Genomic DNA, 24,577 nt, shown 5'->3' on the forward strand with positions numbered 1-24,577 from the left:
CCTATTACATGGCACAAATCATTTAAGGTGGTTACTGTAGTTTTATGGGTGAGTAAATTTGTGTGTGTGTATGCACGAGTATCCGTTATTACTAGTCAGACTGTGGTGAGTACTATCTATAGCCAATTTACAAAACTGTAAAACAAGGGAAGGTAAACTGAAACACGGGGATAGGGAGGGACTGAGATCAGAGAAAGCTTTTTAGGGGGATGACAATTGAGTTGTGCCTGAAAAGCAGCCTTTTAGGTGAAATGAGAAAATGTGTGTGTGTGTGTGTGTGTGTGTGTGTGTGTGTGTGTGTGTGTGTGTGTGTGTTGGGGGTGAGATAGTCAGTCTGCCTGAAATTGAGTTTGCGCAGTCCTCTGAAATGACAGATGGGAAAGAGTTCCTACCTAATAGGCTGGAAGACTCAAGCCAACCTTGACTGAAGGTGGTCATGTAGGCGACAGCCCACTAACAAGGCCTCAAAAATAGTATTTCAGGAGTTTGTTACTCAAAGTGTAATCCAAGACCACTTGGGGACTTCTCAGAAATGCAGAGCCTTTTCACCCACCCAAACCCACTCAATTAGAATCTACAGTTCAGTAAAATCCCCACATGGCTTATGAGCACATTGAAGTTTCGGAAACACTGATTTAAAAGGCAGGATTATAAGCAGGCAAGATAAATCCTTTCTCACAAGCCTCCTGCATCTCACAGTAACATCCACTCCCAGGCTGTTCTAGTTACAGCCAAGCAAACCGGCCTTGAATGGAGAGAAACCTTTCCTAACCCTGTACCCTTATTTATTGCTGAGTTGTTCCTTCTGCCAGGAATCTCTTTGTTTCCCACTTAAAACACTCTTGAAATTCTGCTTCCAGAAGTCTGCTCAGAATCCAGGGCCAAATAATTCCTTCTGACTCCGGCTCGAGCCTTTGCCTGTGCCTGTCTCCCAGCTTTGAGCCCCTCCTGCCCAAAGTCAGGCATGTTCTACACTCTCCCCCGACAAGCTCCTTGCTGACCGAGGCTTCTCTCTATGAATCTGTGCAGTTTCCACCTATGCAACGTCTCTCCTTGTATCTGTCTCCTTCAGCACTTCCTACATTAATGGGTGCACAGAAAGTTCTTTGTAGTTGGTGTTGAATTGAATTAAAATACATTTCCAAACAGAATGACCGAGAATAGCCTCACCAGGTGGTGGCACAGTGGACAGAGAGTTGGACTGGGATGCAGAGGACCCAGGTTTGAAACCCCAATCACCTCAGGCTTGAGCATGGGCTCATCTTGCTTGAGCATGGGCTCACCAGCTTGAGTGAGGGGTTGCTGGCTTGAGCGTGGGATCATAGACATGACCCCATGGTCACTGGCTTGAGCCCAAAGGTCACTGGCTTGAAACCCAAGGTCGCTGGCTTGAACAAGTGGGTCACTTGCTCTGCTGTAGCCCCCCGATCAAGGCACATATGAGAAAGCAATCATTGAACAACTAAGGAGCTGCAATGAAGAATTGATGGTTCTCATCTCTCTTTCTTCCTGTTGGTCTGTCCCTATCTGTTCCTCTCTCTGACTCTTTGTATCTGTCAAAAAAAAAATGACCAAGAATAAGTCCCCAGAAAACTATTTGCAGAAGGAGAGTGTATGCCTCTAAAACTATCCTGTCTTGAGCCTTGTAATGCCCACTTTCGGTTGGACTTCTTAGCTGCCTTGTGTTACAGTACTTGAAAGGCACAGGAGCAGTTCTGTAAAATTTTCTTGTATTTTTCTTTGAGAAATGGGGGAGTGATTTAAAAAAAGCTTTTCCTCCTAAATATTAGCTAATCATACAGACAACATATATATATTTTTTTATTCAGTGAGAGGAGAGAAGGCAGAGACAGACTCCTGCATGTGTCCCTACCAGGATCCACCCGGAAAACCCACTGGAGGGCAGTGCTGTGCCCATCGGGGCCCTGGCTCTGTTGCTCAGCAGCCAAGTTCCTCTTAGCTCCTGAGGTGAAAGCCATGGAACCATCTTCAGCACCCAGGGCCAACTCGCTCCAATCGAGCCATGGCTGCAGGAGGGGATGGGGGAGAGAAAGAGAGAGAGAGAAGCAAGAGGGGGAGGAGTCGAGAAGCAGATGGGCACTTTTCCTATGTGCCCTGACTGGGAATTGAACCTGGGACATCCACATGCTGTGCCAATGCTCTACCACTGAGCCAACTGGCCAGGGCCTCAGACATTATTTAAAAAAAATTTGCATTTTAACACACCACTGAATTACTGATGGTGGCAGGGGGACAGCTGGGGGCTTGAGATTATTTTCCTTTTCAGTTGCTCAAGTCTGCTTTGCTGGAGCAATCAGACTCACACACTTATGTCACCAGTCTCAAGTCTCTAATTATGCTCCTCACTTCTAGAAATGAAAGAGAAATGCATAGATACAAACTTATATTTGTCAGAACTGATTTCCTGTTTTAATTGAGGGTGTAACATACCATTCTTTTTCAGCAACGGAAGCATGCGTGCTCTGATTATATCCATCAGTCCTTCTCAGAGGAGGGGAGTCTGAGAAAGGAGGGCTACAGCGACAGAAGCCTACTCCCCGTTGGTATCTTTTCAGTTCCCTTAAATAGATGCAGGGTTTCTTTTTTCATGTGTAATTACAGGCTAAGAATATCAATAATGTGAAGTACAATTTATACTGTGACTGCCCTTTCAAAGTGAGCCCTTCTTCGTCTAATTCAGGTGGAGAATTTTCTGCCTCTGTGGGTTTTTTTTTTTCATTCAGCCTCATGTCTTTTGGTAAGATTTTCACTTTCTTTGCTACTTGGAATGTGGTCAGAAAATTCATTTTAAACTATTAGTCTCAGGTCCCCAAACTGCTTGTGGCAAGTACCTTCTGGTTGTTGACGACCAATAGAGCGATGAAAATTGAACCACAAGACTGCACATCTGGAGGCCCTAGCTCGGATACCCAAACTCGTGAGCCATACAAGCTTCATCTCTTTGAGCGCCCCAACTGGATAGCCACTGTACAGCAAACATAGTCTAGAAAGCCTCTATGTCTACTGTCTACAAATCACACCTGAGCTTTCATATGGTTCCTAAGAAAAGATGTTAGCAAACGTGACCAACCAATTAACCAACTAACAAAGTGGCCAAATAAAAAAAAACAACAACACAAAACCATACAATTTTCATGAAAATCTCAGCTACAGTAGAGGGAAGAGGGACATGCAAATGAAATAATTGAGGAAGTGGGGACATATATTTTCCAGGCCCATGAGTAAGTGGTCTTGACCTTGAGGGTCTACTTTCTAATCCTCCTCAAAAGACTACACAAGGCTCTGTTTGGGTAGCTCAGTGGATAAAGTGTTATCCTGGTGCTCTGAGGTTGTCGGTTCAATCCTGGCTCAGGCATATATGAGAAGCAACCAATGAGTGCACAGCTAAATGGAACAATGAGTTGATCCTTTACTCTCTCCCTCTTTCTCTCTATCTCCCCAAATCAATGGGAAAAAAAAGACTGCACAAGACTGCATTCATAAATTTCATTAGAAAATATCCTGCAGAAGAGAAGACCTGCGTGGGAGAAGAGGGGAGGGAGGGTATGAGTGTGCGGACAATGGCATTAAGCTGCCTCCACGTTAGTAAGGACTGAGGCATTCTCTGTGCCTGTTCCCTCATGCCTGCCTACCTGTAGAGTGGCAGGACGGAGAGGGAACCCTGGGCTCTAGGGAGAATCCTGGGCTGTTATAGCTGGGGAGGTGAAGACAGGTTCTGGTTTAATGACCAAACAGAAGAGCTCAGAGGAATTGAGCAATGTGTTCAAAGTCACACACCTTGTGCACATTTAGGCCAGGAAGGGCTAGTCCAGGATCCTGCCTCTTCCCAGTACAAATACTCTGTAACCAAGTGACCTTTTTCACAATGAAAGCCATGCGAAGACGCCAGAAATAAGCCCCAGGGAAGCCAGGAAGTAGAGACCAGGTTGAGAAGACCTCATTTACCACCTGATAGAAATTCCTGCATTACATGAGGAAAAAGAATAAACTCTTTTTAAGTTCCCATCACATCCTGAGATTCCATAGCTCTGAGAGGAAGAGTGTATGGCCCAGGGGCCAGGCAGCGGGAATAGATTCTGTGAGACTGGGGGTGGAGGCCGGAGGCAGGAGAGGGGACTGCCTACTTGTGGAAGTCCTCGATGCAGTGGATGAGGCCGCCAGCATCCACGGTGAACGGGATCCCGTCCAGGCTGCGGTGGCACATCACACAGGTGAAGCAGTGAGGATGGTAGGCCTTCCCGGTGGCTCGGAGAATCCGCTCCATGATGGGCTTGGAGCACACACTGCACTGCTCCAGAGTATTCTGCAGAGGGAAAGGAACACACCAAGGACGGCCTGAGACCAGACACGCTCCACATCCGCAGGAACTGACAGCATGACAGGCACTGTTACAGAGTGCCCTGGCTCGGGTACTTGTCACAGTCACTACCTTTATAGTCTCTATCATAGGAGGAAACACAATCAGTTGAACCAGTGGTTTTTCTCAAGTTACCCAGGTAGTAGGTGACAAATGCCGAATTTAACACAAGGGGTGATGGAAACTTTTCTGAAAAGGCCCACAGAGTAAATATTTCTGGCTTGTTTGCAACTGCACAATTTTGCTATTGTAGTGCAAAGGCAGCCATAGACAGTACAAATGCAAATGGGCATGGTTGTGTCTTAATAAAGCTTTATATACAAAAGCAGGTGGTGTGCTAGATTTGGCCCAGGCTGTCATTTGTTGACCCCCAAAGTATCCAACCCAGGTTCTCCACTGGAAGAATGCTTCACTATTACTTCTAAAATCTTATTCATCATCAAAGACCTAATGGGGTCACCAAGGACCCTAACACTTTAGAGAGTGCTTTGTCTGATAACCCAGATGCACAGAGCATGCTAACCACAGATCCCAACCAGAGCTCACCACAATCAATGGGGCTTTTGATCATTTGAAGCTTTGGTTAAAACACCATTCCCAAGTTTAGTGTTGCAATGTTGAACCCAGAGAGGTTCCAGTTCCGGGAAGTCAATTAAGAAAGTTACTTCATCTGGCTTTAAAGATATGCTGAGCATACTCTGTTTTCTCTTCAGATCACATAAATCTTTCACCTTTTAAAGATATGCTGAGCTTTAAAAATACATATTCCCCTTCACAGGATGCTTTTTATTTCGGGAATCAGAAAGATTGATAAGATTAGCCGTTACCTTTTCATTCTTCTCTAGAATCCCACGCTCTCTTACCGAACAACCATGCTTTACGGGTAATATGCTCCCTTCTAACTGAGCTATCAAGACTGACTCACTGAGTTTACAAGCTAGAATAAACCCAGGATGGGGATCTGATTGGAAAGATGCAGAGCTGGAAGGAATATGGAAAATTAAGGCATAACTGATCTCTTATCATGAGAACCTTTAAATGGTCATTAGGCAAGAAGTGTCTGTTGGGAGAAAGCCAGTGAGCTGATGTCTGCTACAGCAATGGTCTCTGATGGGCTTCCTTATTTACATATCCCTTCTTCTGTAATACTTCCTCATCTCCAAAGTGACTTCCAATTTCCTTTCCAAACTACAGATGTGACCAAATAATTTTCCTGTTAGCAAAAATGTATATGGCTCCACAATGTCAAAAAAGCTAGTACCATATCTGACATTCACCTCCTTGTCCAGGCTGATTCCCTTAACATCTTAGACTGTTCACAGGCATTCAAACCTATGAGAAACTTCCACACTCCTGTGCATTGGCTAATACCTGGAAAGAATTGCAACTTGCTTTTTGATTTTTCCAGGTACAAGTCAGAAAACTATTCCACAGGGAAGCACTCCTTGATGTCCTCATTTGGAATACCAGTGGTGGGATTCAAATAATTTAACAACTGGTTCTCTGCCCTAATGACTGTTTTAAGTAATAAAAAATGATATACCGAGAGGTAGTTTATTATTTCATGCATTTAATACTTAAATAAGAATAATAAAAGTACACAGAACTATATTATGTTATAAGAAAGTCTTAAAATATTAATGAAAAATTATTAAATAATACCTGACAAAAACAACAAAACTGTTATTTAAGATATTTCCACATGGCTTCTTTTTTTTTTCATCTTTCTGAAGCTGGAAACAGGGAGAGACAGTCAGACAGACTCCCACATGCGCCCGACCGGGATCCACCCGGCACGCCCACCAGGGGCAACGCTCTGCCCACCAGGGGGCGATGCTCTGCCCATCCTGGGTGTCGCCATGTTGCAACCAGAGCCACTCTAGCGCCTGAGGCAGAGGCCACAGAGCCATCCCCAGCGCCCGGGCCATCGGCCATCTTTGCTCCAATGGAGCCTCGGCTGCGGGAGGGGAAGAGAGAGACAGAGAGGAAAGTGCGGCGGAGGGGTGGAGAAGCAAATGGGCGCTTCTCCTGTGTGCCCTGGCCGGGAATCGAACCCAGGTCCTCCGCACGCTAGGCCGACGCTCTACCGCTGAGCCAACCGGCCAGGGCACATGGCTTCTTGATTGATGTCCTCACTTGCAATTTTTTTCACCTATGGATGGAAGCACCTATGGGTGCTTAGAATACGCCTTTGTGCAGATGAACATTAAAAAAGAGTAAGGAATGTAAATTTGTGATTTCCACATTGGGTAGCTGCCCAGGCGCCCACCTTAGAGAGAACCCTGATTACAAGTGCCACTTTAACAAAAGGTTTGCCAAACTCCACAAAAAAATTAGGTACTGGTTCTGCCAAACCAGTGTAAACCGGCTGAATTCCACCACTAAAATAGACTGCTTCTTTCCCTCCCTTTCTTGAGCACTTTATTTATGCTGCTTGCAGCATCTATGTGTTCACTATATTAGCATTATTTGCACATATGTCTATTTCCTCTGCTCAACTGCAATTTCTTTAAGGGCTGGGACTATGTCTTAAGAATGTATTTCTCCATCCCATAGTACTCCTCGTATACTGCCTGGAATAAAATAAACACAGAATGAATGTGTGCGAAAGGAATGACCAAAGGAATATTGTTTCTTCCCATCCCAGCAGCACACTGCTGGCCTGCCTCCCCTGACTCAGGAATCTATCCCAAAACGAATTGGTAAATCTATCACCATCCTTTCCTCAAAGCTGTGGTTGCTGGGGCTTCTGAAATAGCTTAGTATGCCTCTGATCACAGTCTAAACTCATGGAAACTATTAACCTATTTTCTTCCCCATTGTGAAGTGGTGAAATTAAAATAGCAGAAAAGCTTGGGAGTCTGGAGAGAACATGGTCCAGACAATGAGGGCCCGCTACTTTCTACCCTGGTGACTGAAGCAGATACGGCTGGAAACTGTCCTCTCAGGACTTGTGTTTTGTTCCTCTGTGGGTTTAACTTTTTTTTTTTTTAAGGCAACCCTGTAATAGAGTTGAACAAACCAGAAAATGCTTGACCAGAAAATGTTTTTGTTTGCACTGAGGCTTGGCTGCAAGAATCAACCCATTTACTTAAAACCATCAACAATGTATAAGGTTGAGTCAGTTTCTAAGGAAACTCTTCATGGTCTTTGGAAGCACTGTTTAAAAGGCAGGTAATCTGAAATTTTTCCTACAAAGAGAAAACAGTGTAAAATATGCCTGGAGTGAGACTATTGTGAAATGCCCACAAATCAGAAAACAGAGGTTCCAAGAATGCAGCTGACTGTTAGCTTGGGCTACTGAATGGTGGAGGAGGGCAAATTAATCTCGTCTAGCCAGTTCCCTTTACTATACTCTTCTCCTTTCAGTCTCCAATTGCTCCACTAGGACCCTTAGACATATCTTCTATTAGAGAAAGGATAAAGACTTTTCTAATGTCAGAGAGGAGGGCACTGAACATTCCTCTAGTCCAGGCCTCCGATTTCACAGGTGAGAAAACAGACTTGGAGTACTGATGCAGTTGGACCTGGGTCAGGGGCAGAGGTGGGACCTGTATCATAGTTTTCTGACTCTCAAATAATTCAGATAGGAATCTGATGAATTCATTATGTAGCCACAGAGAGGGAAAGTTGCTACATAAAATAATGACTTATCCTTCGGGCCTTGTCAAGACACAGTATACGGCATTGGTAAATCATTTCTTCTCTCTGGACCTCAGTTTTCTTTTCTGTAAAACAATGACTAACTCTAACTCTGCAATGTTATTACTTTGTGACGCATCAGTGTTAACAACAATAGGAAAAGGCCAGTGTTTCCATTACCAGATATATACTAGAAACAGCTGGATAACCCTTCATCTGAGATTTGAAAGGAGGGTTCATGTGATAGAAACCTGGACTATGTTACCTTGACTGTATCTTTTCACTTGGAATTACAAAAATTGCTATTGGTAGAATTTCAAGCATCAGAGATGATCTTTGTGTCTTCTTACAGAAGGTTATTTCAAAGCTAGATAAAATGATGCAGTTTTCATATTTATTAAAGTAGGTTAAAATAAAAAGGTTAATAAATGATTTTGAAGAAAACAAAAGGAAGTCTTTAAGTAAAATGGTGGGAGAAAGATGCCTCTAAGTATGTCTACTCAAATCCCATGTGCATGTGAAGCAGGGGTGCCATGGTTGCTCAGTGGAGAGGGCAGAGAGCAGAGTACCCTACAACACAAACACCTTCAAGTCCAGGACAGCGCTACACCAGCTGGCTCTGACTCAGCCTCTCCTGCTCTCCTAGTGGACCCACCTTCCAGCTGTCACTGAGCTTTCTGCCACATCTTTAATAAGCTACATTCTTCTACAAGCCCAGACTACTTCATATCCTTTTTGGACTAAAGAATACCTACTCATTCTTTAAAGTTAAGCTCAAATATTACTTCTTCTGTAAAACCTTTCCTAATTCTCCCTCTGGTGTACTCCAAATAATATAAGTCAATTCTTCCACTCTCATAAGATTTTATGCTGCTTCTCTATGACACTGAAGAAGATGCACTTGATTTAATGGTTTATGTCAACCTCCATGACAAAAGTGAGTTCACACCTCTCTCCCCTCATGGAGCCACAATCATAGGTTGAGTTTCCTAGAAACAGATTCTCAAACAGAGATGTGCACATGGAAAGTTATTGAAGAATGTCTTTAAGAGGAAAACCTATAGGGGAATTCAGGAAGTTCCTGAGTAGAGGAACTGAACTATAATGCAGTCACAAGAAAGGTTCCAGATGTTTCTTTCCATGGATTAGTCTGGAGCTGGAACGGCCCTGCAGAGTTGTTCTCTCTTGAAACGAAGGGATAGGACCTCTACAAGCCTGCATCCACCAGTCAATGGATATAGACTGCTCCCAAGAGGGAGGAGTGATCTTGGGTAAAGAAGAGATTCCCCTTCAGTTGAGGGTAATTACCAGGTAGGGTCTCAGCTATGAACGCTCAGCTGCCAACACTCCCAGCAGCTGGAGGAATTAGAGCCTCAGTCCTGAGCGGGGATCTGGGCAGTGCAGTACAGCATCTGCAACAGGAACCGTCCTTGCCTAGGGCCTGCGTGGTCCACAGCACACAACGGGCAACTGAAACCCCTGGTCCTTTACCATAAATCAAGAGCCTACACTTTATTCTTTTTTAAAACATGTAGGCATTCTTTGAAGACTTTTTAGAAATTGTTTTAGGCAGCTACTCCAATGAAAATACAGTTAAAAGGAAAAGATGTCACAGAGTAGTAGAAAAAATATCCAAACAAGACATTTAACAGCTAAATGACACAGCTTATGAACTTTCCAAAATGATGGCAATACAATTGAGATTGGAAACAAGAGTTAATTAAAAATAATCACACAAAAAATAAAATCACACAAAAAATCTTGTACACAAAACTCCCCAAAGCAACTGTTTTTAGCAATACAATCTGGTTGTATCTTTTCTATCCTTGGATACTGTATAAATAACTTCTATAATTCACAGTCAGAAGAGCCAGAAGAAGCAGTGGAATATAAATGAAGCATATAGGTCCCATGAGCATTAACTTCTAGTCAGATTATAAAGAAAATAACCATTTCTATAATTTATATACTGCATAGGTATATATGTGTTCAATGCTAACTATTTTATATAAAGAGACAGAAGTATTTGAAGATTCAGAAAACTATAAGGTGTTGCCATTTAGAAATGTTAAAATTTTCATTTTATAAAATTAAAATGTAATCTTCTATTCAGTTTTCATGTTGTTAAGGTACAAAAGCAACATTAAAACAGGAAAGACTCCTGGAGAAGATAAAGGTGATATCTCATGTTCTAGATACAGTTATAGTTTTGTTGGGATAAGAGTGAAAAAGAAAAAGAAAATGCAGAGTAAGAGAATATTAAACCTTTAAAAGTTTTTAGTGATTATTCTAGCCCTGCCTAGAATTTTCAACTTCCTTCACCTGCCTCTATTTCCTGTACTCCTTTGTTCAGGGAAATAATTTATCAAGGAAATGCATCCAAAAGAGCCCCCAGTCCCTTCTGGATGCAGGGTGTGAAACGATGGAGCCTGTAGGGGATCTGTATTGTACAGTTTATAGATTATGACTCTAGTCCAACCATCAGATTCAGGAAACAAAGAGACAGAGAGAGGGGGAAAAGAGCTAGTGACAGATTTGGATTCATAATATGGGTCTTCTAATTCTCCATAGAGTGGAAAATCCCTCTCTTATATCATGCTCTATGGAATTCATATTCCAGTAGATGCATGCTATATTGCATATATAAGGATAGACTACTTGCAAATTGCATGCATAGAAATAAAAGAAGGAAACATATCCAGATCTCAGGACAGTTTGTCTACTGTTAATTTTATTGGCTCTCACAGGATAAGATGGAAAATTCATGGACGAATCCCAAGTAGTTACAACAGTATCCTTGTAAAAAATTGATGCTCTACACATATGGGTTTGATAATGAATTAATCAAGTCTGGATAAGTGCTTCACATAAACTAAGATTATTCTATTTAACCATGCAAAAACATTTCTCTAATCCAGATCGGGCCTCTCAGCTGACAGGCTGAGAAACAGTATAACTCAAGTGGATTCCAGGAGTGCCACCTTACAGGGGGCCACAGGTTTCCATACCCCCTGGGTGGTCACCTGGGTCCAAGAGAACCTTCATTGGCTTACTCCACTGTGCTGAATGAATGTAATCCTTTTCCACATGAATCGCAATGTATAAAGGGTTGGGAAGCACAGCTCAAGTGGAGGTGGTCCAACAGAACACCAACGTGGTACAATAAAAAACAGAACAAGACTACGAGGCAGCAACCTCCACTGTATTGTCAGTGGCATTATTTAAACACAAATAATTTTATCACTTAACTAAGTTTTGGGATACAAATTCATTTCTCATTTCAGTCATCAAGAAGGCCTCCCCAGTGATGGCAGTACTTCTGGGTTTTCTTTGCAGATGAAGACATCCTTTTATCTTGATTGTTCTCCCAATGAGCCATGGTGCAAAACCTCCCAATCACTCTGCCTCTGAGTGAGTCATGCATTTACTATTAAAAGTTTTCTTGCACTTTCCAAGTGTCCTTCATCTACATCTAAATCTTAACCTACATCTGTATCCATATCTGTGTTTCAAAACAGATTGAAAATAATAGTGGTAATCTCAGTGTCATCCATTCCTATCGCTATCATGTTCTAATCAGAGCCAAAACTCTTACTCTATAGATGAAATTTGATTTTTTTTAAGATAGGAAAAATTTTGAGTCAATTTATTAGGTGGAATCAAACCCTTAAAATGTATTTTCTTTTGCTGTCATGACCCACGACCCCCCCCCCCAAATGACAGTGATGAAACACATAACTAAAATTCAATTAAAAAAACAACAACAAAAAAATCTTCAACTCTGATTTTTTGTTCATTTCTGCTAATAATTTTGAGGCCATCTCTTTACATCCAATGCCCATATTGCCTCAGCTTTTATTAAATCCCCTTTCAAGAAACTCTTCTCAGGCTTTTCTGATGAGCAGAGCTGCCTCCCCACTATATTTAGCATTGCAGAGAGTCCAAGAAGTGGAACACAGTGTTCAACGTCCTGGCAGATACAGAGAAAGAGAGAGAAGAAAAAGACACTATCCCTGCCCTCAGAGGTTCCCAGTGTAGTGGGAGAAGTAGGCACTTCCATAAATAGCTGATCAGAGGCAAAGGGCACAACAAAGTGCTGTTAAAGAGGCATGAGTGGGAGAGGGACGGAGGGCGCCTGCAGACTCTGAGCCTCACTGTGGGTGCCGCTGGCTCCCACAGCGCTCCCGCGGGTCTCCTGTATGCACTCTCAGCCTCGGCAGCCTCGGCCCAGCAGGGGCACTCGGGCTGGTGAGTAGGGGGGTGCCCATCTGGGTGGGTGGGGCAGGGAGGGTGCCTGAGGTCACCTGCTGAGCGGGAGAGGCAGGGGCACACAGAGAACTGCAGAGCTGCAGGGTTCATCCAACCCTTACCCTCAGCCTGGGAAGTAACTGTGCATGTCTAGTTGTCCCAAATTCATCTATTAAAAAAACAGAACAATGAACCAAAAGAACCCACAGGAAAGAGAAAATGGCGATGGAGTAGGCAGACATTACAACTCCCACCTCCCAGAACCAAAGGGGATTACAACTTAATTTAGGGATCATCTCTTGAAAAACCAACTTTGGACTAAACTGAGAGGAATCTGTAACCAAGCATCATTGAAGAAGCCACACTGAGACTAGTAGGAAGGGTGGAGATGTGGAAAGGGCTGGCCTGCTCCCAGGAGTGAGAGGCAGCCTGGAGGGTCTCTCACAGTGGGGAGGGTTACCTGGAGAGTTGTGGGTCCTCATTGACAGGATGGGAACCCCAGCCTGTAGCCCCAGAGACTAGAGGAGGTATTCAGACAGTATTTAGCTGAAAGAAGAACCGGGTTACTGTTTGCAAGAGGGAGACACAACTCTCAGACCCAGGCTCCATCTTAAAGGGACTGCGCAGAAAACCTCCTTCACAGCCACTTACCCAGGGCTCTGAATGCAAAGAGTGCCAAGAGGACTGGAGTTGCGAGAGAAGAGTGTAGTCTTGGGGGCAAAGGGAAAGACTGTGGGGGACAGCCATCCTGACCCTTGTACTGGGTCACTCCCAAAACCTGAAGTGACCATTTTTCCTGGGAGAACCAAGCCAGCAAAGGGGAGCAATTACTCTGCCCACCAGAGGCTCTCCTGCTCCAGTCAGTGCAAAGAGACACTTAGAGGCAGAGGGCACATCAAGGACACAGGTTTTGAGTGCTGAGCTTTAGGCTACATCCCCCAAACTGCTGAGTATCCTCTGAAGGGCAGGAGGGCACGGCTGTGGCAGCAGCTGCAGAGCTTGGCCCAAGTGGCAGCAGGGGGCAGAGCACAGCGAGGCAGCCCACATGGCGGCAGTGGGGGGTGGGGCTGGGCAGCCTACATGGTGGCAGCAGCGAGGGGTGGAACCCTGAGAGGCAAGGAGTCCCTCATGTTTGTGGGGTAGCCTGAGTTGCGGCCTGCAAGCCCCTGTGCCCGGCAGTGCCAGTGCCCAAGTGGCTGAGGAGGAGGTGGCATTGGGGGGCTGGCAGAAAGACCACACCTCGGGAATAGAGAGGCCACATACACTGGACAAGAGTAGATAAAAGCCAGCTTAGGAGTGAAGTTGATATTTACAAGGGCATCAGGGCCCAGCAGAGGAAGCCACAAATTCTGGATCACCTGTAGCTCCAAGAATGTTTCTAAGGGCCAGTCATAAGCAGTGACCCCCACTGGTCTGTACCAGGTTCCAGCCAGGGAGGTCCAGGGCTAGTATATCCAGTGGCGAGATATGAAGAGCATCAGTTAAGGATCTAACAACGCTAGTTAGAGTGGTATCTTAAGGAAAGGCTCCTCACAACTGACCCAGCTAAGGCATAGAAAACACTGACACAAATAGCAAAAAGAGCAGTAGCAGCAGACAAGTAGCCCACAGTGGGTTACAAACAACAGCTGAGGCCAACCAAGAAGATCTAGAAAAAACACAACTGAAAGCTGGAGGCAGACAACACCAACCCTATACTCAGCATCTACACAAACAACACATCCAAAGGAGCAGTCTACAGAGAAACAAAATGGGAAGACAGAGAAATGCAATACAAATGAGTCAGCAAGAGAAATCCCCAGAAAAATAACTGAATGAAATAGAAATAAACAAGATACCGGATGAAGAGTTTAGAATAATGATTGTTAGGATGCTCAAGGATCTTAGAGCAATAATAGATGGACATAATGAGCACCTAAACAAAGAGATATAAAGCATCAAAAAGGACATTGAAATGATAAAAAAGAATCAGACAAAAATGACAAACACAATATCAGAAATGAAGACTAACTACACTAGAAGGAAGTAAAAGCAGGCTGGATGAAGCAGAGGATCGAATTATCAATTTAGAGGACAAGATAAGCAAAAGCACAAAAGCAGAACAGCAAAAAGAAAGGAGGATCAAAAAGTGTGAGGAAACTCTAAGAGAGCTCTGTTACAACATGAAGAGAAACAACATCTGCATAATAGGGGTTCCTGAAGGAGAAGAGAAAGTACAAGAGATAGAAAACCTGATTGAAGAAATCGTAGCTGAAAACTTCTCTAAATTGATACAAGAAAAAGTCACACAAGTTCAAGAAGCACAGAGAATCCCATTAAAAAGAACCCCAAGAGACCTACACCAAGGCATATCATAATTAAAATATCAAAGCTAAGAGATAAAGAAAGAATACTACAAGCTGCAAGAGAAAAGCAGTCAATTACCTACAAAGGATGACATCTGACTTTTCAAAAGAAACACTTAAGACCAGAAGGGAATGGCAAGAAATATTCAAAGTAATGCAGAACAAGAGTCTACAACCAAGATTTCTTTATCGAGCAAGGCTATCATTTAAAATTGAAGGAAAAATAAAAAGCTTCCCAGACAAAACAAAACAAAACAAAACAAAACAAAAAAAACCCTCAAGGAATTCATTACAACCAAACTAATGCTGCAAGAAATGTTAAGTGGCCTGTTGTAAAAAGAACAAAGAGGAAAATAATCTAGTAAAAGAGGAACATAGATTTAAAGAATAAAATGGCAATAAACAACTACATATCAATAATAACCTTAAATATAAATGGATTAAATGCTCCAATCAAATGATGTAGAGTTTGACCTGTGGTGGCGTAGTGGATAAAGCGTCGACCTGGAAATGCTGAGGTCGCCGGTTCGAAACCCTGGGCTTGCCTGGTCAAGGCACATATGGGAGTTGATGCTTCCTGCTCCTCCCTCCCTTCTCTCTCTGTCTCTTTCTTCTCTCTCTTTCCCTCTCTCCTTTCTAAAATGAATAAAAAAAGAATCTAAAAAAATAATAATAAAAAATAAATTAAAAAGAAAAAAAAAAGATGTAGGGTAGCTGGGTAGCTGTGTGGATAAGAAAACAGGATAACAAGATATGTACATAGGCTGTCCACAAGAGACCCACTTCAAAACAAAAGATACACATAGACTGAAAGTAAAGGAATGGAAAAAAATATTTCATGAAAATGGAAATGAAAAAAAGCTGGGGCAGCAGTACTTATATCTGACAAAATAGACTTTAAAACAACAGCTATAGTAAGGGATAAAGAAGGTCACTACATAATGATAAAAGGAGCAATTGAACAAGAAGATATAACCATTATAAATGTCTATGCACCTGATATAGGAGCACCTAAATATATAAAGCAGATTTTGATGAACATGAAGTGTGAGATCAACAGCAATACTATAATAATAGGGAATTTCAATACCCCACTAATATCACTGGATAGATCCTCAAGAAAGAAAATTAACAAAGAAACAGCAGCCTTCAAGGACTTACTAGATCAACTGGATTTAATAGATATCTTCAGAAGCTTTCACCATAAAGTAGTAGAATATACATTCTTTTCAAGTGCTCGTGGTAAATTCTCTAGGATGGATAGACCACATGTTAGGGCACAAAACGAGTCTCAATAAATTTAAGAAGATTGAAATCATATCAAGCATCTCCTCTGATCACAATGATATGAAACTAGAAATCAACTGCAATAGAAAATTCTGAAAAACACTCAAACACTTGGAAACTAAATAGCATGTTATGGGTTAACAATTAGATCAAGGAAGAAATAAAAAATTTCCTTGACACAAATGAAAATGAACATACAACAACTCAAAATTTATAGGACACAGCAAAAGCAGTCCTGAGAGGGAAGTTCATAGCATTACAGGCATTACTTACGAAGCAAGAAAAAGCTCAAATAAACAACTTAACCCTGCATCTAAAAGAACTAGATAAAGAACTGCAAGTAAAGCCCAGAAGAAGTAGAAGGAAGGAAATAATAAAGATCAGAGCAGAAATAAATGACATAGAGGCTATAAAAACAATACAGAGGATCAATGAAACCAACAGTTAGTTCTTTGAAAAGGTAAATAAGATTGATGAACCTTTAACCAGATTCACCAAAAAAAGAGAGAAGACTCAAATAAATAAAATTAAAAATGAGAGTGGAGATGTAACAACTGACACCACAGAAATACAAAGGATTGTAAGAAAATACTATGAAGAACTGTATGTCCCAAAATTAGACAACCTAGGTGAAATGGACAAGTTTCTTTAAATATATAATCTTTCAAAAATCAATCTGGAAGAATCAGAAAACCTAAACAGATCGATTACAACAAATGAGATCAAAGCAGTTATCAAAACCTCCCAACAAACAAAAGCCCTGGGCAGATGGCTTCACAGGCAAATTCTACCAAATATTCAAAGAAGAACTAACTTCTATCCTTCTCAAGCTTTTTCAAAACATTCAAGAGGAGGGAAGACGTCCAAGCTCCTTTTATGAGGTAAGCATAATCCTCATTCCAGGCAAAGAAAATACAAAGAAAGAAAATTATAGGCCAATATCTCTGATGAATTTAGGTGCTAAAACTCTCAACAAAATATTAGCAAACCACATCCAGCAATACATGAAAAAAAATCATACATCATGATCAAGTGGGATTTCTTCTGGAGAGGCAAGGCAGGTACAATATTTGCAAATCAATGTGATTCATCATATAAACAAAAGGAAGGAGAAAAATCACATGATAATATCAATAGATGCAGAAAAAGCATTTGATAAAATCCAGCACCCATTTATGATAAAAACTTTCAGCAAAGTGGGAATACAAGGAACATACCTCAACATGAAAAAGGCCATCTATGACAAACCCACAGTTGACATCAAACTCAATGGGCAAACATTAAAAGCAATCACCTTAAGATCAGGAACAAGGCAGGGGTGCCCCCTTTCACCTCTCTTATTCAACATAGTTCTGGAAGTCCTAGCCACAGCAATCAAACAAGAAGAAGAAATAAAAGGTATCCAAATTGAAAAAGAAGTAAAACTATCATTATTTGCTGATGATATGATACTGTATATAGAAAACCCTAAAGTCTCAGTTAAAAAACTACTGGACCTGATGAATGAATTCAGCAAGGTGGCAGGATATAAAATTAATATTCAGAAATCAGAGGCATTTTTATGCACCAACAATGAAATCTCTCAAAGAGAAATTAAAAAATTATTGCAACAACAACAACAAAAATAAAGTACCTGGGAGTAAATTCAACCAAGGAGGTTAAAGACTTGTACTCAGAAAATTATAAAACATTGATAAAAGAAATCAAGAAAGATAGAAACAAGTGGAAGCATATATCGTATTAATGGACAGGAAGAATAAACATCATTAAAATGTCTATATTACCCAAAGCAATTTATAAATTAAATGTAATTCCTATTAAAATACCAATGACATACTTCGATATAGAACAAATATTCCAAAAATTTATATGGAACCAAAAAAGAACATGAATAGCTTCAGCAATCTTGAAAAAAAAGAATAAATTGGGTGGTATCACACTTCCTGATATCAAGTTATACTACAAGGCCATTGTACTCAAAACAGCCTGGTACTGGCATAAGAATAGGCATATAGATCAATGCAACAGAATGGAGAACTCAGAAATAAACCCACAGCTCTATGGACAACTGATATTTGACAAAGGAGGTAAGAGCATACAATGGAGTAAAGACAGTCTCTTTAACAAATGGTGTTGGGAAAATCGGACAGCTACCTACAAAAAAAATGAATCTAGACCACCAACTTACACCATTCACAAAAATAAACACAAAATGGGTAAAACACTTAAATGTAAGTCATGAAACCATAATAATCTTAGAAGAAAACATAGGCAGTAAGCTCTCCGACATCTCTCGCAGCAATATATTTGCTGCTTTAGCTCCATGGGCAAGTGAAATAAAGGACAGGATGAACAAATGGGACTATATCATACTAAAAGGTTTTGGCACAGCTAAAGACAATATGAACAAAATAAAAAGACAAACCACACAATGGGAGAACATATTTGACAATACGTCTGAAAAGGGGTTAATAACCAAAATTTATAAGGAACTTGTAAAACAACACCAGGAAGAGAAACAACCCAATCAAAAAATGGGCAAAAGAAATGAATAGACACTTCTCCAAAGAGGAAATACAGATGGCCAGTGAGCAGATGAAAAAATGTCCATCATAACCAATCATTAGAGAAATGCAAATAAAAACCACAATGAGATATCACCTCACATCAGTTAGAATGGTGCTCATTAACAAAATAACACAGAATAAGTGCTGGCGAGGATGTGGAGAAAGGGGAACCCTCCTGCACTGCTGGTGGGATGCAGACTGGTGCAGCCACTGTGGAAAACAGTATGGAGCTTCCTCAAAAAATTAAAAATGGAACTTCCTTTTGACCCATCCATCCCACTTTTAGGAATATATCCTAAGAACATCAAATCACTAATTCAAAAGAAGAAATGTTCCCCTATATTTATGGCAGCATTGTTTACAATAGCCAAGATCTGGAAACAGTCCAAGTGTCAATCAGTGGACGAGTGAATTAAAAAGCAGTGGTATATATGCACAATGGAATATACATGGCCGAAAAAGAAGGAAATCTTACCTTTGCGACAACATGGATGGACCTGGAAAGTATTATGCTAAGTAAAATAAGCCAGGCAGAGAAAGAAAAATATCATATGACCTCACACATTTGAGGAACCCAATGAAAAATGTGAACTGAGGAATGGAACAGAAACAGAGGCGGGATCAAAGGGATCAGTGGGAAAGTGGACAGAAGTAAAAGGGATGAGAGGATGGGATCAGAGAAGGGAAAGAGATTGGTGAAATTATACACACATAACACGTTATAGAGAGCAGAAAAACAAATCTTGGAGGGAAGGGGGGAGGGCATAGGAGGAGAGGGGAGCAAAGGGGATGTTGAGGGGAACAGTGTGGGGGGGATGTATTCGGTGGGACACTTGAATCTATGTAAACACAATATATTAAAATCAATAAAAAAAAAAAGAGGCATGAGTAATATGTGATGGGAGCCCAGAGAAGAGAGCAGTTACTCAGGAATGATGAGGAGCAAACCATGTGGTGGTGGCATAGGATCCTGGGAACCTACTCTAGATGGGATTTGAATTAGGTCTTAAAAAAATGCAAAGAGTTAACATTGTGTTATAAGAAGAGTCTTTAATATCTAAGTCCTAGAATTGCCCACACGGAAACAAATTCATTTCACAGGAAGAATAGTTTAACAGGAGTAGTAAATTGGGCAGCATTGGTGATGGGGTACTCAACATTGCCGGAGATAAACATCTACGTGTCAAACTAACACAAACAAAAACACATGGAATTTAGGGGAAAAAAATTCTTACATAATTTTGTTTATATGGACTAAATAAACTAATAACATTCAGAAATATGTCTTAAAACCACAAGGAAAAAAAGCCAACAGAAACGACAAACAGGTCAGGACAATTAGGTCATTTTATTTAATTTTGCCATGAACTGCAAATCACATTCTTCACAAAATAAATAATATCCTGTTGTTTATTCTGAAGCACTTGGGCTGGGATTATGAGTTGAGCTTTAGTAAATTAAAAAAAAAATCCCATTATAGAACATTTCATTTGCCTATACCTCAAGGCCCAGAGAGATGTTCTTTTACCTTAAAACAGATAGCCCTTGCGGTATGCTAATTCTTCCAAAATACCTCTCTTGAATGTCTCTTAACCCTGATAAATGTGATGGGGGGGGGGCGGGGACTTGATGAGTGTGTGAAACCTTCTTCATGCCAGGGGCAAAGTAACAAGTTCATAGCACTCCACTGACACTATTATGAGAAGAAAAAGAAGAATGAAATTCCTTTCCTATTAAGCCAAGTCGGATCATAGATTTGGCTTTACATCTTCAAGGTACAGTCTGTTGGGACTTGTTAAGTCAGGAACCAGGGCAGAGTCTGTCATATGGTAAGAGAATTAGTGGCAGACTCAAGAGACCTGGGTATGAAAGTCTAGGCAATTTTCTACACTTCTCTGGCCTCTAGTTTCCTTATCTACTAAATATGATTGAACATGTCTACATTTCAGTGTCATGAGAACTAAATAAGATCACACATGTGAAAGCAAATACCCACTGTCTGGTTGTAAAATAAATGTTAGTTTTCGGTAACTCTTCTTACAGATCCTGAGGGGGTAGATTATACTTAATTAACTCTTCTTTTCGATCACTGGAATGAATTATCATATTTAAGCACTACTTTTCTAAATTTTTCTACTTTATTTCATTCACCATGTATTCTCTTATATGTTACATTTCTGCTTTTAAAAAAATTGGATTATTAAAGAAACCCTGTTATGATAACTCTGACACGTCATAATATAAAATAGACTAATGAATTTCTAAGAGATTTCCTTCTGCTTCTTTGGGAATCTTGTACAAAAGCTGTTCTTAATTCTATATAAAGATTATATACCTCAAACCCATAAATTTTTTAGCTCTTCATAAATGCAGTTTACATTATTTTATGCTCTCAAAATAAAAATTGGCAAGCTCACTCTGATAGAGTCTTTAAAGTTTACAAACAGGAACACATTTAATCTCCACAACAATGTTATAGCAGGTAAAATAGCAGAATTATTATCCCCATTGTATGCCACATGACTATAAACATGGTCAGAATTTAAACTTATGCTTTCTAAGTCCAAAGACAACTTGTCCTTGGACTTAAAAGACATAGTTTCATTCTTCTACTTCACACTATCCTCTAATTAATAAGTTTCTCCTATAGCTTTATATTCTGTTCCATAAAATGGCAATCACACTGAATACAATATTGATCTTCAGCAAACTGCTATGCCATTACCTTTCCCAAATGCATAGTTTGCTTGAGTTGAAAAATTTATTAAAATCATTTTATCCAACTTTCTCACCTTATGTACTGTGACACTGCATCAGGGAAGATGATTGCCGACTGTTATAAACTAGTCTAAGAGCTGAGTTCAGGACCCAGATGCTCTGATTTTTACTGTGCTACTTTCCAAACCCCACACTAGATTCGTTTTGGAACACCAAAATATTTCTTTGATATTTTGGCCATTGTTTGCAAGATAAGAATATGACAACTGATGTTCATTAGCTATTAACATAACTATTTATATCAGCAGTGAAAAGTCATTAGTCTGAGTATATTACATTGCTTGGGTTTTTGCTACTGTCTAAACAAGACTGTTACAAACTAGTATATATGGAGGTACTCTGGCAAGTACTTCAGAGGAGCTAACCCTATTTTCAGCTTCATGGCATGATGTCTTAGGTCCAGCTTCCATAATTCTTGCTACTAGCAACTTGTAAATAGAGGTTATCAATAGACACTCAGACCAGTACACTGAAGCTCACTTTTCAGAGGAGCTGGAATTTCACAGCATCTTGAACAAAATTCCATAATCTAAGTGTCACTTTTCTCATCAGTAGAATGGGATATTAATTATTCTGCCCTATCTTCCAGAATTGGGGAAACTAAATAAGATAAATGTAAAATGCACTCTTTAATTAAAGATGCTGCTATTAAGTTTCTTTTTCTGCATATAATTACTGTTCCCTGTGAGGATTGACCTTAAGTCTTGGTTCTTGAGTCTCTGACAAATCAGCTGAGTCTACTTTCCATTATTCTTGTTATTGGAGAAAAACAGACAATATGAGATGCCTACATAGACATCTACAAGCCTGAGCATAGTGAGTTTGGAAAAATTCATTTTATCTTTTTTCTTTCATTTTTGTTGTTTTGTTTTCAATAGATACTTTTTTATGTTATATTTTTCTTCAGATTACATACTTGGAACACCTAATAAGTGATAGAATAGTCACATATCATTCATTTAGAATGTGTACAGAGAAGTCTCATGGAACATAGAGTCTGTTGCAGAAATACTTGGTAAGGTCCAACTAAGCCCCCAATGCCAGTGCCTGTGAGGCACCATCTTCACAATGTTCAATCATGTTATCTTCAATGTAGAGTACACAGGAGGCTCCAGTGGGGAAAATGGCTTAACTTTGTGGCACAGTGCTAACCGCAGCATGGGATAGTGACAAGGGTTCTTCTCTTGTGAAGACAAGTCACTGGCAATGATGCTTTTCTGGACTCATGAAGCTCTAATTGATTTGAAGACTGAACAGAAGTTTCAATAGGTTGGAGCTCTTTATCTGGTTCACTATTTCACTGTAGAGTTCACGCAACAATGTCTCTGCACATAGAACAAGCTCAATAAAGATTTTATTAAGTAAATGAATGAAGGACTAAGAATGGATGGTCCAAAGAGCCGTCCAATAGCACCTACTCCCATAAACATACCCCAAATTTCATCACCATCCTAAGATGGCCTTCTGTCACCACCCTATTTAAGCAGTCCCCTTCTCTGAGCCAGACTCTATCTCATTACCCTGTTATTTTCTTCATAGTTCTTATCACTATCTGATATCACCTCATGCACTCAGTTGTTGACACATTTATTGTTTATCTCCCCACCAGTCTGTTTAAGACACTTCTGCATTCAGAGCCTCTGGAACAATGCTTAACACATAACAGGCATTCAACAAATATTTCTTGAATGAAAAATGTAAATGACATTCAACTACCTAACATCTGAGTTCTCTTCCAGTTCTTGGGTTCTTTGATTCTATTTCAGCAAGAGCATATTTGTCAAAAATTTTTAATGTTATAAATTTTGCTAAGCGTATGAATGATCTGAAGTTAATCACACAGCATAGGCAGATGATGCTCATCTTTACTTATAATATTTGTCTACTGTGGGTAACTGACCCATTTAGGAGCAAAATCTAAAACTGGGGTTTAAGCAATGATGTTTTCAGCTTTGGGTATACATAGCAATGACTGCCTGCCTGCACATTTCAGATCACAATTAAATCCATAGTGAATCACCCATTAGAATCAAGATCTGCAAGCAGAGACTAGCAATGTTCCCAATACCATCTTGCTCACATGTCAGTTCCCTTCAGAGTGCCTGAAAGTCAAGCTCTGCCAACATGTTTATTTCTACCTGGCTTTATGAATTGCAATTATTTCCTAAATTATAGCAATCCACAAGTGGTCTGAGCCAAACAACTAGGGTCACAGAAGGTCTTTCCTTGAACTCCTGGGGATGACAGAAAAGCTTGTTGGAACCAAACTTGATCCTCTTTCAAAAGAAAGGGAAAACATTAAGCCTTTAACTCCTGGGAGTGGCAAAGAGAACAGCCAGAGGGCCATGAGCTAACTTCGATTCTCTACAGATCAGTTGAACAGATTTGGCAATGATTTGGCTTCTGTTGAAAACAAGCTCTTCTAATTATACTTCCGCCAGAAGAAGACAAAGCCAGCACCAAAGCTTAGAAAGGCCATGAGTACATGCCAACACCATGGCTGCAACTGTGCAGTTTCCTTCCGAGCACAGCACTGTTGATGTGCAAACACCCGGCTCTGGAACCCGTTCACGAGACTGTCACCTTCAGAAGAGCGCGAAGGGAAGTTGGAGAAGTGATTCGCTTCCCTTAAACTGTATCTTGGCTGTAAAATATTTTCTGACACTAGAAATAAAATAATTCCATGTTTTGGTTCCTCTCACTACCCCCACCATGCCAAAAGTGGTGTATATTAAGTAGATTTGAAAGGCACAGACAACAAGTGTGGGGTTTTCCATCAAGTGACTGTTGAAAGACAAAGGGGACAGAAAATCCAGATGTTTTCTCTTTGCTGCCGCAAGAGTGTGGTTGGACTAACTCCTTCACTGTCTCTGGAATGCAATTTTCTGCCACAGTTTAGCAGTCTTTTTTGGATTTCAGCACAGTGAACTAACACTTTCCTGGATTCCAAGACCTTCAAAAAATCGGATGAGAGGACTTGGGGGGGGAAACCCACACTACTTGAAAAAGGTATGAATTTCTCACTCTGCATCAAGCCAAAAGCTCTGAAAATTAGAAGAGTGAAAACATTTTTAGTTTGTTCAAATGAGTGCCATCCTGAGGTTGTTTGTGGTGGATAAAAGAGAAAAAATCCAAAGCGATTTGATAGTTTAAAGCAGGAGTCCCCAAACTTTTTACACAGGGGGCCAGTTCACTGTCCCTCAGACTGTTGGAGGGCCGGACTATAAAAAAACTATGAATAAATCCTTATGCACAATGTACATATCTTATTTTAAAGTAAAAAAACCAAAACGGGAACAAAGACAATATTTAAAATAAAGAACAAATAAATT

At 40.6% G+C, this 24,577-nt stretch overlaps 1 protein-coding gene across 9 annotated transcripts in view; it reads right to left on the minus strand.

Moving 5' to 3' along the window:
* LPP (LIM domain containing preferred translocation partner in lipoma) overlaps positions 1–24,577 on the minus strand; it is a 728,024-nt gene that overhangs the window by 12,589 nt on the left and 690,858 nt on the right. For all 9 annotated transcript variants that reach the window (XM_066347508.1, XM_066347507.1, XM_066347501.1 and 6 more), the window contains one exon: positions 4,146–4,324. In XM_066347508.1, coding sequence (XP_066203605.1) covers positions 4,146–4,324 — 179 coding nt within the window. The remainder of the gene's footprint in view (positions 1–4,145; positions 4,325–24,577) is intronic.

This window comes from Saccopteryx leptura, chromosome 8 (assembly GCF_036850995.1).
Source record: "Saccopteryx leptura isolate mSacLep1 chromosome 8, mSacLep1_pri_phased_curated, whole genome shotgun sequence".
Taxonomy (NCBI): domain Eukaryota; kingdom Metazoa; phylum Chordata; class Mammalia; order Chiroptera; family Emballonuridae; genus Saccopteryx; species Saccopteryx leptura.